At 40.5% G+C, this 15,723-nt stretch overlaps 1 protein-coding gene across 1 annotated transcript; it reads right to left on the bottom strand.

Moving 5' to 3' along the window:
- Nucleotides 1-9,323: 9,323 nt before the first annotated feature.
- On the bottom strand, nt 9,324-9,881 carry LOC114610475 (keratin-associated protein 4-3-like). Its single transcript, XM_028755049.1, has one exon. It carries the CDS (start codon nt 9,879-9,881, stop codon nt 9,324-9,326), a length of 558 nt encoding a protein of 185 aa, XP_028610882.1.
- Between the last annotated feature and the right edge of the window lie 5,842 nt (nt 9,882-15,723).

Genomic DNA, 15,723 nt, shown 5'->3' with positions numbered 1-15,723 from the left:
CAAATTCTTCCCGGATGATTCTATCACTGGAGATCAAGTTACTCATATATATCTATCTGTTTATTGAAATATGTTTGTGCTTTCAAACAAACAGAAGTAGCACTGGGACAAAGGCTGCTGCACCTCTTTTCAAAGTGCAGAGATGATGTAACTGTTTCTCAAATTTATGACCAAATATTGACATAGAGGCAAAATGAAGATTCATGACACTTGTATTTGGGTGTTAATACCGAAGTCACATTTATTTATATAGGGGAAAATCTCCAGTTTTTAGAGCCATGGGAAAATTTCCAAGGTTTTATGGTTTCCAGATAAGAGTTTCCCAAGTCCTGGGAATGATTGGGAAATGTGTATGTTTCTGAGAAGGGAGGCAAATTGTTGGAAGCATTTTTTTTTTTATCAAAGCAGTATCAGTTGGAGAAGACTCTGTGGAATGGCCTTCTTGGTCTGGGGTACAAGTGACCTGCAGGAGGTCTGTCTGATGCTCTAGGGGTCAAGAGTGGGTGAGCATGGTCCAGAGCAAGACCCAGGAGAACAGGATACCCAGGAGCAGGTGTGTCAATGGCAGCTGATGTTGCAGCAGGTGCTCTAGCAGCAGGCAGACTGGCAGCAGTTGGACCCACAGCAGCAGGGCTGGCAGCAGCAGGGGCGGCAGCAGGTGGTCCTGCAGCAGGTGGTCTGGCAGCAGCATGGCTGGCAGCAGCATGGCTGGCAGCAGCATGGCTAGCAGCAGCATGGGCCACAACAACATTGCATGGTGTCAGAGGCTGGAGGGTAGGTCTGGTTTGTAAGAAGATGGCTTGGATGCTTTGGCAGCTTCTCTGCCCAGGTGTGCTTTTATACCCTACTGAGGGTCCACTGCCCTCACATGCAGCATTCCTTCCTCCTGATGGATTGTGAGTAAATAAATTATCAAAAGAGGCCAGATTCTCTTCTCAGGAGTTAGTAGCAAGGTGAATGCAAATCATGAGTTGCTACCCGTGATGAGTGAGGAATCAAGGTCAATTGCAGCTGAGGCTTATGGTAAGCACTTTCCTGTCATTTGTTTCCAAGGAAGCAGTCTCCTGATGTTTTCTGGGTTTCCAGCCTGCCTTTTAAAATTGGTTTTGTGGCAACAGTTGCCTCAGTTCTGGAGTCTCAGATCTCATTAGTCTAATGGCTTGCACATACTAGGTCAAGTGAGAACACAGTGTGAATGTGAAAGGCAATTGGCAAGAGGCCACAGAGGTCTTAATGTCTTGTCTTGACCTTGATGTCTGCTCTTAATCCAAATTGTGTTCAACACAGCTCTGCTTCATAGTTGTAATGGCTGGACTATAGTATAAAGAATACATATGATGATATCTTGTAATTACTGACATTCTCATCCAAAGCAAAGCATCATGATAGACAAGCATATATTTCCACAAGGCATTGTTTGGAAGTTATCCAATCTGGATCAGTATAAATTCTCATTCTGCAGATTGAGAGGTGGAAAAAAGAATCTCAAATAAATCCTTTAGTTGCTTGAGGAAGTAGATGAAGGCACGTACCTTCAGTCTGTGGAACCTACAGCACTATAAACTGACTTTCCTTGAGGCTTTGCTTTGTTTTTTCTAGTTCACAATGCATTTCCATGGGATGCCAAATTTTAGATCCTCAAAGAGAAGTGTATTGAGCCATGATTCTGCGGGTATTATTTTAATCAGATATGATAATCAATCAGCTCTGGTGTTTAATGTACCTTTCATTGGCTGTACAGGATGACACATAAATCTGACAAAGAATCAAGGGACTGTTTAACTTCTGCTGTGTTGAAGAGTACATTCTAGAGAAACAAGGTCATTCTTTGTAACCCCTACAATATCTTCAAGCAAGAGGTCAAAGCTGAATCCCATAGGACCTATCCATTAATGAAAAAGATTAATCAGATACTTGTTTTCCCCGTGAATTGATATTAGATCTGGGAAATGATCTGCCTTTTTAGTTTTGAAGTCTGTTAAACAGTATCCCTAGACAGGAGCTGTAAAATATTTGACCTAGATTTTTTGAATCCTTTGTGGACATAACTCTTATAAAAAGATCTTGTTTACAGACAATATGTGTGGAAGTGTGAGTTCTGGCCATGGGTTCTGATACAATACCTCATACTCTACAACCAAACCCAGGTGATAACTGCAGCATTATGCCATCATTTCTTGAAGCCCTTGTTGAGGAGCTTATTGACAATGGGCATGCTTTGCAGCTGGACAGATGGCTAAGCTCTTTAAAAGTTATTTTCTGGTTTTCCAGAGGACCTGAGTTATGCTCACAGAACCCTTAACTATGCATCAAAATGTATTAACTCTTCATAACAGATACTTACTTGACTTTTACACTAACCAGCCATCTGCATTCAAAAGTGTTCATGCACACCTACCCTTGCATGAACTCATAAGAAAGAAAAAAGTATGAGAGGCAGAGGGATCACTGGTTGTGGGATCAACACACACTAAACCAAGAAGCTTTGATATGTTCCTCTCCCATAAGTAGAATGCACTTTAAAAACAAAAACATTCAATGGTGAGAGTAGGTTCTGAGCTGCTATTTGGATGATCTCTCAGGGAAGACATGTGGTTTTTTTTAGGTAAATATTTTATGTAAATCCTCTATATAAATTCTTTATGTAAACCCAGGTGCTGTAGATTTGGAGGTCTTGGAGAAAGGTGTGAAGCAAGTTCTGTAGATATTGTTAAAGTATTTGGTAATGATAATTTTTTTCGATATAACTTGGTTTGGATGACAACAGAGACAAGTGTTTAAAATAAATGGATAAATACAAAATAGTTTCCTTATCTGCATGATAATGTGATGGTGAAAAGGACTATCATGTAATATTAATATTAAATGTTATCATTACTTTAAAGCTAAAAATTACAAAGCATTGAGGACAAGAAGCTGAAGCACCATTGTGCACAAATTGAAGACACATTCATAGATGATGATCCTTTACCATGTCGGTGGACAGTGAATTAAAAAATGCCAGTGGAGCACGGCAACCCCAATATGTTATGGAACATGTATTTGTCTGACATGAAGAGATGTGGAGAGTGAAATCATGGATTCTGAGCCTCAGGAGGAATCACAGTATTGAGGTTTCACATAACAATACCAAGTGATCGATGGTCTTCGAGAAGTTGAAGGGGAAGTTGAACTAAGGGGAACTAAGGAAGTGATCCATTAATCTATCAAAGAGAGAGAGATAGTGAGACACAGAACAGGACAACTGAGGGCAGCCATGGTCCAAACCACTCACAGCTTCTGGTACATGATTCCCAGGGAAGGGAATAAGAGTCTGATCTCTCTCTCTCTCTCTCTCTCTCTCTCTCTCTCTCTCTCTCTCTCTCTCTCTTGTGAGAAGGAACTTGTTTCCTGGAGAAAGATTATATGACTTATCAGATAACTTTACAGGAAAACCCAACCTTTCAGAAAAGAGTGGGAGTGGAGACCTGGAGACCTGGTGGGCAGGGGACCACACTTTGTCCAACTGCTAAGTTATGCATATCTCCTGTTTTCTATTTAAAACTTACACTCATGTTAAGAACCAAAAGATGGGCTGGTGAGATGGCTCAGTGGTTAAGAACGTTGGCTGCTCTTCCAGAGGTCCTGAGTTCAAATCCCAGCAACCACATGGTGGCTCACAACCATCTGTAATGGGATCTGATGCCCTCTTCTGGTGTGCATGAAGACAGCTACAGTGTACTCATACATAAAATAAATAAATAAATCTTTAAAAAAAAAAAAAGAACCAAAAGACAGACTTAGGGGCTGGAGATCATTGGATCTCTTTGTCCCTCTTCTCAGTGTGGCCATGTTGAATAATTCTCTTTTCCACTCTTCTCTATTAATCATAATTTTTTAAAACCTAAAAAAAAGAACAAACAATAGAATTTATAAATAAACAAATGATAGGGTCAAATATTTTTTTAAAAGAAGAAATACAAATGATCAATAGTAACATGTAGAAGTAGCCAACACTTTGAACAATGACAACAAACCAAGTGGAAACCATATTGAGATGCCAGCCTGACAAACGTAGACAAAGAAAATAACACATGTTTACGAGGGGGTGGGTAGCAACTCTGATATATTGTTCATAAGAAACTGAAGTTGTGCAGCCACTAAAATATAAATGTGGAGTTTCTTCTAACACTGCCAGAGAATCTAGCCATACTACTTCTGGGTTAGTGCATGAAGGAATAAATGGATTATACCAAATAGATGTCTGACTGCTGCTGGCTTTTGCAGCACTATTAACAATGCTATGTGGAAGCAGTAGGCATCTGTCTATGTACAAATGGACACACATACAGTGTAATATGTGCACACAGTGAGGGATTAACCAGCTATTAAGAATACAACCATAAAGGAAAGTGGATGGAATTAGAACTTACTGTGTTAAGCAAAAGTAGCCATATTCAAAAATTTAAGTATCAGATATTTTCTCGTGTATCTTTCTCTCATACACACACACACAAACACACACACACACACACATATATATGTATGCATGTATGTACACATGCATGCATACACACATGTATATATGCATGTATATGTACATGCATACACACATAAATATGTATATGCCACGTATGTGCCCTTCCCCCAGCCTTGAGCAGGCCTGAGAGACCTTGTTTACCACAATAGACCAAACAATAGGACTCCGGAGGCATTGCCTGCCTTGGTGCCTCCTTGGTTGCCTATAGCCTGGTACACAAGCTGAGAAGAATAGACTGCCTGCTGAGCTTGCCTTGAGACATCTTGGGCCTTTCAATTAAGGATGGATTCCCCTCACTCAAGCTGGGTTGAAGTATGAAGGGGTTCGGTGGTGGAGGTGGGGCTTCCCCTTTAAATTGAAGGATGAACATTAAAGCATGGAGCCTCGATCAGAAACCTTTGTCCTGGCTTCATCTCTTCCCACCCTCCTGTCCCTTCTTCCATTCCCAGCCTCTTTCAGGTGAACCTGGTTGACTGTGGCCGCTGGCCGGCAACACACATACAAAAAAGAAAATATTTGAAATTAAAATGCATACAGTGTGTAAATAGGAAAGAGAAAGGAGATTATTAGAGAGGGTCAAGCAGGGGCAGATGGGGTAAACACAAATCAATACAAGACACTTCCTCTTCATGTATGAATATGTGACACTGTGCTGGTTTGTATATTCTTGGCCCAAGGAACGGCACTATTAGGAGGTGTGGCCTTGTTGGAGTAGGTGTGTCACTGTGGGTGTGGGTTTTAAAGCCCTAGTCCTAGCTGCCTGGAAGTGAGCATTCTGCTATCAGCTTTCAGATGAAGATGTAGAACTGTCAGCTCCTCCAGCATCATGTCTGCCTGGTTGCTGCCATGCTCCCACCTTGATGATAATGGACTGAACCTCTGAACTTGTAAGCCAGCCTTTGTATGTTGTCCTTTATAAGACTTGCCTTAGTGTCTGTTTACAGCAATAAAATGCTAATTAAGACAGAAATTGATACCAGGGACTGGGGTAGTGCTGTGATAGGCCTGACCATGCTTTTGTTTGGAAGAAGTGGATTTTGGGACTTTGGATTTGGAAAGCAATGGAATGTTTTAAGTGGGGCTTAATGAGCCATCCTAGTAGGAATATGGAAGACTTTTTCATTGTGAGTGATTTGAATTGTGCAGACATGGCCCAAGAGGTTTCAGTGGAGGAGACCTACATTATGTGGCCTAGAGATTGATTTTGTGGTATTTTGGTGAATAATGTGGCTGTTCGTTTGCCCTTGCCTGAGGCTAAGGTGAAGAGACTAGAAACTCAGACTAATTGCATTCACAAAGGAAGTTTCAGAAACACCCATCATAGACTTTGTTCTCTGGTTAAGTCTCAGGAAGAGCATTTTAAACAAGTGAAGTAATCTGAGAATGGAAAAATATAAAATATATGATTTGAATATTAAAGTGGTACCTGGAAGTGAAATGGAGCTGAATCCTTTGTTTAAGGAGATAACAAATTAAGGGAGTGGGACTTCAGGGCAAGATCCTACCCAGCTAAACTTAGATCCGGGTATGGTGATATACATCTTTAATCCAGGAGATAGAGTTAAGCAGATCTCTGAGTTCAAGGCCAGCCTGAGACAGAGCAAGTTCAAGGTGAAGAAAAGCTCAAAGTCAATTACAGAACAAGATCCAGGACAGCCAAGCTTAGGCAGTGAAGGAATTGGAAAAGAGGACGCTAGTAATAATGTAATAGAACAAGGGAGCCATGTTCCAGTCCCAGAGAGCAGCAGAATTTGGCATCTTTGGCCACTGGCTCTGGCTTTAGAGTCCAGAATAGAAGGGACTACTAGAACAATTGATGCTGGTTAGCTGGAGCTAAGAAATTAGTGGTGATTAAGAAGAGACCAGCATCACTGAGGTGAAATCTTCTGAGAAGTGTTTTCTGAGAGCACAAAGAAGCTGTGATCCAGAAATAGCCAAGGTTGTACCTTGTGCTGCAGCTGTACTTGGTGATGTGTAAGAGTTACTCAGATGGTACTGGTTTTGAAGGCATGAAGGGGTCATGAAGAGCAGCTGATGCTGCTTGGCACTGTGAGAAGCCATGGAAGGCCATTGGTAAAGGTGCAGCCTCAGCTGCCCAGGCCTGAAGGAGTCATACAAAGGATTTGGATTTTGGCACTATATAGAGAGCCTATAGAGGCAGGCTATTGGTGAAGCCTAGTTGTAATGGAAGACCCCATCATATTGGAGATGCCAGTACCGTGGGATGATGACCAAGAACAGCAGCAGCAATGGAGTGGTTCAACCTGAGCTTAGAGTGCTACAAGGGCAGAGTTGGAGAAGCCCAGATGATCATCTGTAGATTCCAGACATTAAAACAAAAAGCTGTAACATGGAAGTTACCTTGGAGACCCCAAGATGTTTGAGATGCCAGAGTCATGGGCTATCTGCTGAGAAAATGGAACCAGCCCAGGGGAAAGAAGTTTGTTGCAGTCAACAAAGATGAAAAGGAGTTGGAGGTCTGAAGACCGCTTTGACATCACACAGGAGATGCAGAGTTTGGAGTTTGCTCAGCTGGTTTCCTGTCTTGGTTTGGGGATTATGGTTAAGTGATTGGACAAATCTCAGAAGATACTTTGAACTTTAGACTTCTAACATTGTTGAGACTGCTCTGACAACTCTAGAAGTTGGACTAAATGTATTTTGCATTATGCTATGTTTAGGTATGGTCCCCATAGACTCATGTGTTTGAGCAAGCCTAAGGGGCCAGAAAGTGGAATGTGATTGTTTGTAGGTAGTGCCAGGGAATGACACTATTTAAGAGGTGTGTCCTTGTTGGAGTAGGTGTATCACTGTCGCTGTGGGCTTTAATATCCTAGTCCCAGTTGCCTGGAAGTGAGTATTCTTCTAGCGGCCTTTAGATAAAGATGTAGAACTCTCAGCCCCTTCAGTACTGTGCCTGCCTGGATGCTGCCATGCTCCCACCTTGATGACAATGTACGGAACCTCTGAACCTGTAAGCCATCCCCAATTAAATGCTGTCCTTTATAAGACTTGCCTTGGTCATGGTGTCTGCTTACAGCAACAAAATCTTAACTAAGACAGACACCAAAGTCTATTTGTAGCAGAACTGTACAGTAATGGCTTCACTGAGAACTAAAAGTAACAAAATCTTAAAGACAGCTAGTATAACCAAAAACAGTGCAAAATAAAATATAAGGCAGATACAAGAACATATGCTCAACAAGTAACATTTCACTAGTCACCAAATTGAAAGTTGACTTTTTAATTTTTTTTATTTTTAACTTATTTTCTTATTTATTTTATGTTTTATCTTTTATTTTATTTTTAATTTTTTTATTGGATACTTTATTTATTTACAATACAGATGTCATCCGCTTTCCCCATTTCCCCTCCCTAGAACACCTTATCCCATCCTCCCTCCTCCTTTATGCTTATAGAAAATTGAACACAGTATTACTTGTGGATCCAGTGATACCCTTCCTGGGCATATACTCGAAAGATGCTCCAACATATAACAAGGACACATGCTCTACTATGTTCATATCAACCTAGGAAGTTGATTTTAAACCATGGTGTGCTAGCTAACTTTTGTCCACTTGACATAAACTAGAGGGAACCTCAACTGAGGAATTGCCTCCATTGGATTCGCTGATGCACATGTTTGTGAAACATTGTCTTGATTAATGAGTTACGTGGAAATGGGTGGTGCTACCCCTGGAAAGGTGGCTCAATGTTGAATAAGAAAGCAAAGCAAGCCAGTGGGGTAGAATTATTCAGAGGTCTCTGCGTTAGTTCTTGTTTCTAAGTTCCTGTCGAAGCTTCCTTCTATGATGGACTGCAAACTGTAACCTGAAGTAAACTCTTTCCTCCCGAGTTGATTTGGGATATAGTATTTATCACAGCAACCAAAACCAAACTAGAACCACATGGAATCTCCATATTGTGTGGAAGAAATGTTGAATGGCAGCAATATTGAGATTATCAGAAGGGTCTTGGAATGTATGTTTTCATGACACAATGCTGAAGGTTATAACGTTACTCATGTGAGAAATACTCCCAGAACATGATATAGGGAATTAGAGAAGTCACTGAAGACACGGAGAAGAGAAGCAAGGAGAGAGAGAGAGAGAGAGAGTCAGCAGGACACCCCAGGAGGCACCAGTAACCCAAGTTACTCAAGACCTTTGAGATTTTGGGAGGATGTGTGCATTCGAGGGGAAGGGAGAAAGATCATGTGCTCACCCACCCTCTCCCTGCTCCAGTGCTCTGCCTAGAGGCTTTGACTTTCTTTTTAAAACCAACCCTCTTGTCAGAGAAAGTCTTTAGGAATGCAGTTTCTAAGTGCATGGTCTATGAGATTATCTTCCTGTATTGGGAGGAAGATGCAGAGGGAACAGAGTACAGAGTCGAAATACTAGAAACTACTTGCTGTAATTTGTTATTTATAGATGGGCTAAGTAGAAATTCAGAGATGGAGACAGCCATTTGAGAAGAAGAAACAAGGAAACAAATTGTCTTTATATTTGCATAGCTGCAATTTTATTTATTTAACACAGAAGAAAAATCTCCATTTTTTAAACATATGGCAGACAACAAAGTATTCTATTGGGATAAGGTGAGAGTTTACAGATGTCAGAGAAGACACAAACTTGTTTGATGTTATAAAGAGATACTAAGAAGGCTGGAGTACTGCTTACTCTGGAGGACAGAGTCATTATCACTTGGAACAGAAGATTTGATTGGCGTCTTAGGTTTCAACTAACAAATGGTCTAGATTACAAGTGGAGGGTGATGAAGAACAGGAGACTGTGGGTGGCAGTGCTTAGCAGCAAGAACCACTAGAGCATGCTGGGCGGCAACAGGTGGTCCTGCAGCAAGTGGTCTGGCAGCAAGTGGGGCGGCAACAGGTGGTCTGGCAACAGGTGGGACGGCAGCAGCTGGAGATGCAGCACTGGGGTCTGCAGCAACTGGAAACACAGCAGCTGGGGCGGCAGCAGCTGGAAATGCAGCAAGAAGGTCTGCAGCAGCTGGACACACAGCAGCTGGGGCGGCAGCAGGAAGGCCTGCAGCAGCTAGAAATGCAACAAGAAGGCCTGCAACAGCTGGACACACAGCAGCTTGGTTGGCAGCAAGAAGGCCTGCAGCAGCTAGAAATGCAGCAGCTGGGGCGGCAGCAGGTGGGCTGGCAGCACACAGACTGGCAGCACTGGGGTCTGCAGCAGCTGGACACACAACAGCTGGGCCTGCAGCAGCTGGACACACAGCAGGTGGGGCGGCAGCAGGTGGTCCTACAGCAGGTAGTCTGGCAGCAGCTGGGCTGGCAGCAGCCTTGGCCACAGCCCTCCTCAGAGCAGACAGAGCCGCAACAGGAGCTGACCATGATGTTAGAGGTGGAGGATCTGGATGAGTTTACAAGAAGGTGGGTTGGAAGGTTTGGAAGTGGGAGTCTCCCTACCCACATCCCCTTTTATACCCTGCTGAGGGGACTGCTGTCCTCACATGCAGCATTCTTTCCTTGTTATTGTTTGTGTTAATAAATAGGTGATTATCAAATTAGGCAAGTTTCATTTCCTGTCTAAATTATCAAGGTAGATGGAAAACACAGTTTCTTTTCCTGTGTTAAGAGTCACCATCATATTTTGATGAACCATCTCCTAAGTGTCTTCCTTGCCTTAATTTCTTCCAGCTGTCACATGACCATGTGTGTCTAGTCACTATATGATTCAGTCTCATGGTAGATGGCTCTACTGTCTGCCCTTAGATAATCATGATTACTAAAGACTCAAAATTGTTTCTAGTAATGTTGGAGGATAAAGATTCATCATTCCAACAGCTCATCCACAGTGGGACATGTGGATACTAAGGATTTGAAAAGTGAGACCACAGACATGAACAAAGAAAGGTTTTCCTCCTGTGACTTCTCCATTTTCTGTACCAATTTCAAAGTGGGAAACTGAATAGGGAAATGTCAATGTTTATGCACCCCCTGGTTTTTGCCAGAAAATATTTATTAGTCATTTATGGGGCCTGTCTTTCCTATGGGTCACAGATCTCAAGTATCTCACAAGTTCAGGTTTCTCAGCTCTGGCCTGTGGGATATTTCTCCCTTTTTTGTCAAACTCTCCTTCTGGGTGAACAGAAGCTATAAAATCCTATGCTGAATTTTTCCAGGATTTACTTTTTAACATTGGATAACCATGTGGCACTATCATTTATGTTAATTTAAACCAAATGTCTTGCTTTCTTTGGGTTTCTAAGCTTGAGAGTCTCCAGCTTCATGTTTCAAATGATGGATTAGACTCATTTCTTAATTTCATTGTGTACATGAATATATATATGCATGTGTCAGTTTTGTGATTATACATATGTGATATATGTGTGATCTACATGTGATATATGTATGCATATATCACATATGTAAATAAAATATTTATATGTATCTAATGCTGGTCACAGTAAATGCTTAAAGGGCATGAGCAACCATCCAATCAGCCAGATGAATTATCTTTCAAAAATGAGCAATGCTTCAGTCCCTCTGCTATCCTCTGTTAGTCAAGAAGCAGACAGACAGGGAGTAACAGTGTGATAGCACCATTACGTTTCTTAATTAGGGCCATTTAGTGGCCAGGACTTTTGCAATATTTTTATGACATTAATTTGCTCAGCCAACACTTAGTCTACAGTCTTTTTCTCATATTCTCATATTTGTAGAACTTGAAAAGATGAAGGATTTAAATAAGTATATGTCCTGGATGAGAGTTTTCCCAGGAATGCTACAGTAACAAGGACACCTCTGCTTCCACGTGACCATGCGTAGGAAGATTTCTTGGTTACTAGTAGAGTTATAGAGCCCATTCCCAGCTTGCACATGTAGAACATAACTCCTGTACCTAAGGCTGGGGATCATTGTTGGAGAGGGAGTAGAAACATAGTTACAGCCAGAGAGCTTCAGGGAGTTTGCTGTGAGATTGTGACTCCTAGGAATGTCAGAAGTTCCACCCATAGAGTCTCACCAACATGGTTGAACATAAGTTGAATAAGGACAGTAGCAATAGATATGCAAACACAGATGGGCAAAGCTCATGATGTCTCAACCCTACACAAAGCAGTACAGGGAACTTAGGAATGATCCAATTGGAAGAAATTGAATACATACATATGTATGTACACACACACACATATATTTACACACACACATTTACACACACACACACACACACACACACACACATGCGTGGGAGACATCTGCAGAGTATTACAGACTGTCAAATACTTTTAACTAGTCTGAATACCAGAAATTTTTAGAAGTCCACAAGTGATCCCAGTAAACCCTTAGACTTGAAAATCTGCCATTAGACTCCTCAAGCCTGTTGCCTGCCTGTGGATGCTGTTCCCCTAACTGGACTGGACTTTCTGGCCTGAGTGGGAGAGGATATGCTTAGTCCTGCAGTTACTTGAGGCACCAGATTAGGATGGTACCCAGGGGGGCCTCCTCCTTCCTAGAGGAGAAGGGAAGAAGGCTGAATTAAGTGAGGTCTGAGAGGAGGGGACTGCAATTGAAATGAAAGGTGAATAAATTAATTAATGAGGAAAAAAGAAAGTACCCATCAAACTGCCCACATCACCTGCATTTGTGCCACTTGTAATATTCAACAGTTACTTTGAGTACAATGAAATAATGCTATCTCTTCATGAACATAGGAAGATCTCATAGCCACTAGGACAGACCCACACTACTGAGACTAGATCAACATGGAGCCTGATGATGTGGTTTGCTTTAAAAGAAAAAAACACTAAACAGAAGAGACAGGTCTATATACTATTTTTGCTAAAATTTACCTGGTATAAAACGAAATTAATAACTAGCATCAGGGCCAGATACACAAATTAGGTGACTGGTATCTGGGCTATCTCTCATTTTTATACAAAGCTCAAGTTTCCTAGTCTCTGAGGTGGGACTTATAGGGTCACATAACTTATATGGGGTTCACTGGTTATACAAACCACTCCTAAAGGCATGCCTTGTACCCAGTAGTAGATGGCTAACACAAAACAAACTCAGTGGCATTTTTGATGGTTCCTTGTCTAAATATTTTCTGTAGGCAATAATTTCATTTTGATTTATTTCTTTCTTTTTCCCTTTACAAGTATTTTGCATGTATACTGTAGTCTCTGTTTTTATGGAAATTTTGTATGCGTGAATGTGTGTATGAATTTGAGTGTGTGTGTGTGTGTGTGTGTGTGTGCATCTATATATGTTTCTTGTGCTTGTTCTGAGGATATTTTTCTCTTTTTTTATACCATCTTATTCCACATTTTTTATTTTATCTTATTTTTGTATTAATTGTTAGATTCCTGCTTGTATTTTAATAAGAGAGAGAGAGAGATTAAAAATGGTGTGAGTTTGGGTAGGTAGTGAGTTGGGAAGGATTTGGAAGAAATTGGGGGAGGCAAAACCATAATCAGAATATATTGTATGAAAAATATCTATTTTCAATTAAAACAAAATTTCTTTTTCTGGTTTTGCTTTTAATGACTTAATGCTCTTTCAAAATTTGAGGGCTACCCTGTTAATCTGATTTCATTACTGCTTGTCTGATAAAGTTTGAACAATTACATAGGATATCATGTAGCTTAAGACATTGATTTGCTTGCTTTCAGTATGCCTCTCCTGACAGCTTAGATACAAATATCCTTAAACACAGCATTTGTAGCCATTTTACCCAACAGTTGGACATAGTTTTAAGAATTCTGACAGCAGAATAGAAAACAAACACAAAACAAAATGTCTTTACACTCTCTCTCCTCTCTCTCTCTCTCTCTCTCTCTCTCTCCCTCTCTCTCTCCCTCCCTTCATCTTTCTTTCACCTTCCTTCCTTCCTTCCTTCCTTCCTTCCTTCCTTCCTTCCTTCCTTCCCTTCTCCTCTTCTCTTAAATGTTAGGATTGCTTTACAAACACGCAAGGAATATTTTATTTTAAGGAAATCCATATAATTGTAGGTAGGATTTGATAATTTATTTGAAGGGGAATATTTGGGCCTTTTATCGCTGGAATTGATTTACTGTTTTCTTTCTTATTCAATTAGTTGTAGGAAGCATCATACACAAGCTCTAATTGCCCTCTAGAGGAGTGGTAACAGTAACAGGACAGTACAACATAAGAAGAGATGAGTATGTAGATCCATGGCATGTAATAGCAGATCCAGAAATAACCCACACCATCTGAGTTTTAATAAAGTTGCTATGAACAGAGTGGGGAAGAGGGGCGTGTCAGAAGCCATCTAGGAAAGGCCATTGCAAACAAGTGAGTTCTCTAGAGAAAGCTCACTGTTTTATACAGCTGAGAGGGGTGTGCTCTGGAGGCAAAGCCCACAGAGACTTCATCCCAGGATTGCTTCTTTCTGATGATGTGCCTTTTCTGCCACTAGCTTAATGATTTTCTGGCTATTTACATACTGTGTTGGACAGATCTACTGTAGACTCATGCAGATGTACTTTCATGTAGTGATGCTGTGTAGACAAATTGATGATTTCATAATTCCTGATAATTTTTTAGAACTTCTAAATTGATACAAATAATTTCAAACCCCTTGTAGAATAAAAGCTGCAAATAGAGCTCTGTAAAACTTCATGTGTCATGGGCTAATTGCACTAGGGAAAGAAAACTGGTTTGGAATAAAGCTAGGAAAACATTCCATCTAGATTAGGAATGTGGCCATTATCTGGTAACTAAAGGTCATAAAGTGGGAATGTGCAGCTTGTTGTAAGTACAAAAATGGAAAATAAATGATAGACTAGTTTATCTATACAAGACTTCAAAATACTAAGACATAAGGCAGATGATTCATCTCTTGACAAAACCATGCTAATTTATGACATAAAATTATTACTTTAAACTTATAATGAACTTATGAAGTCAGAAAACAGATATTGACTTTTTAGTCAGCTACTAGTCTTAATGTAAAGATGTGAAAACAATTGCGCTGTAACTCTTTAAACCTTATTGATCTGTGACAGTTAGTATGAACTTATTGAATGTAAAAATACTTTAAAAACCATGCGATCAATTATCCTGAGAAGGTATAAAAACTAAGGACAGCAATACAGTGGTGGTGTAGCCTTTTTCTGCTTCATCCACTGTGTGTATGTGTCTGTGCATGTGCCTGACTTTTCTTTTCTTTTCCTTTCCTTTCCTTCCCTTCCCTTCCCTTCCCTTCCCTTCCCTTCCCTTCCCTTCCCTTCCCTTCCCTTTCTTTTCTTTTCTCTCTGGTTTACTAAGAGTTAATGAACTCTAAGTCTCTTGACTGTCCAGCAAGAGGTCACTGACTCAAAGAGAAAAGAGACTTTCATTAATCTTCCCCCCCCCCCCCCCCCCCCCCCGCTATCAGCAGGAGTTAAATGCCAGAAGCCATCATCCTTTAGTTCTGGAACAAGAGAAAGTGTGAAATTTCCAGAAGCTAACAGCTTTTGGACCCCAAAAGTAACAAAGAGTTAAAGGCCAGAGGTCATCAGCTTTTGACCTTCCTCTTATGGTCTCTAACACATCAGTACCTGATCCTGTTCAGGCAGGGCACCCAGGAAGAAGAGGCTCTTTTGCACCTTATGTTAGGAAAACAGGAAATTCACATGTAGACTACTGAAATTAATCCTTGCCCTTCCGCTAGACAAATGCTCACTCAAAATGGATAAAACATTTAACTCAAGAATTGAAAAGTAGAAACCACAAGAGGAGAAATATAAAAACAAAACTTCAAAATGATGGGTCTCATTAAAAAAAAAAATACAGGCAGGAGAATGAATTGAAGGCAAAAATGACCATATACAATCAAGCTTAGGATCAATTCGATCTACACATGCATCTTGCAATCTTTGTTCTACAAAAATTAACTTTTTTTCTGCTTCAGCTGTTAGACATCTTGGACTGTTTAAATTTGAATTTCCTTGTAACATTTAAAACAAATTACTTAACTCATATGTACTTAATCCAATTATAGGCCTCAGCCAGTTAATATCTCCTATTAATTTTTGAAAATCATTAAGTTTTTTCAATTGGTCCCTATGGATCTGTATCTTTTATGGTCAAATTTTTCATTGATTGATTTTATAACCAAAATATCTAAATGAATCTCCTCTTTGTATTTTTTCTGGAGTAATCTGTAATCCCCAGCATGGCAGAATTCTTTGTGTTACCTTAAACATATTCTCTAAAACATCTTTGTCAA

The sequence above is a fragment of the Grammomys surdaster genome, unplaced genomic scaffold (genome assembly GCF_004785775.1).
Source record: "Grammomys surdaster isolate TR1022 unplaced genomic scaffold, NIH_TR_1.0 126048, whole genome shotgun sequence".
NCBI lineage: Eukaryota > Metazoa > Chordata > Mammalia > Rodentia > Muridae > Grammomys > Grammomys surdaster.
Note: the sequence above shows the minus strand (reverse complement) of the source record. Positions and strands in the feature narration are given on the sequence as shown.

What these genes read in the sequence shown, in the direction of transcription:
- LOC114610475 (XM_028755049.1), bottom strand. Translation starts at nt 9,881, where the DNA reads ATGGTCAGCTCCTGTTGCGGCTCTGTCTGCTCTGAGGAGGGCTGTGGC.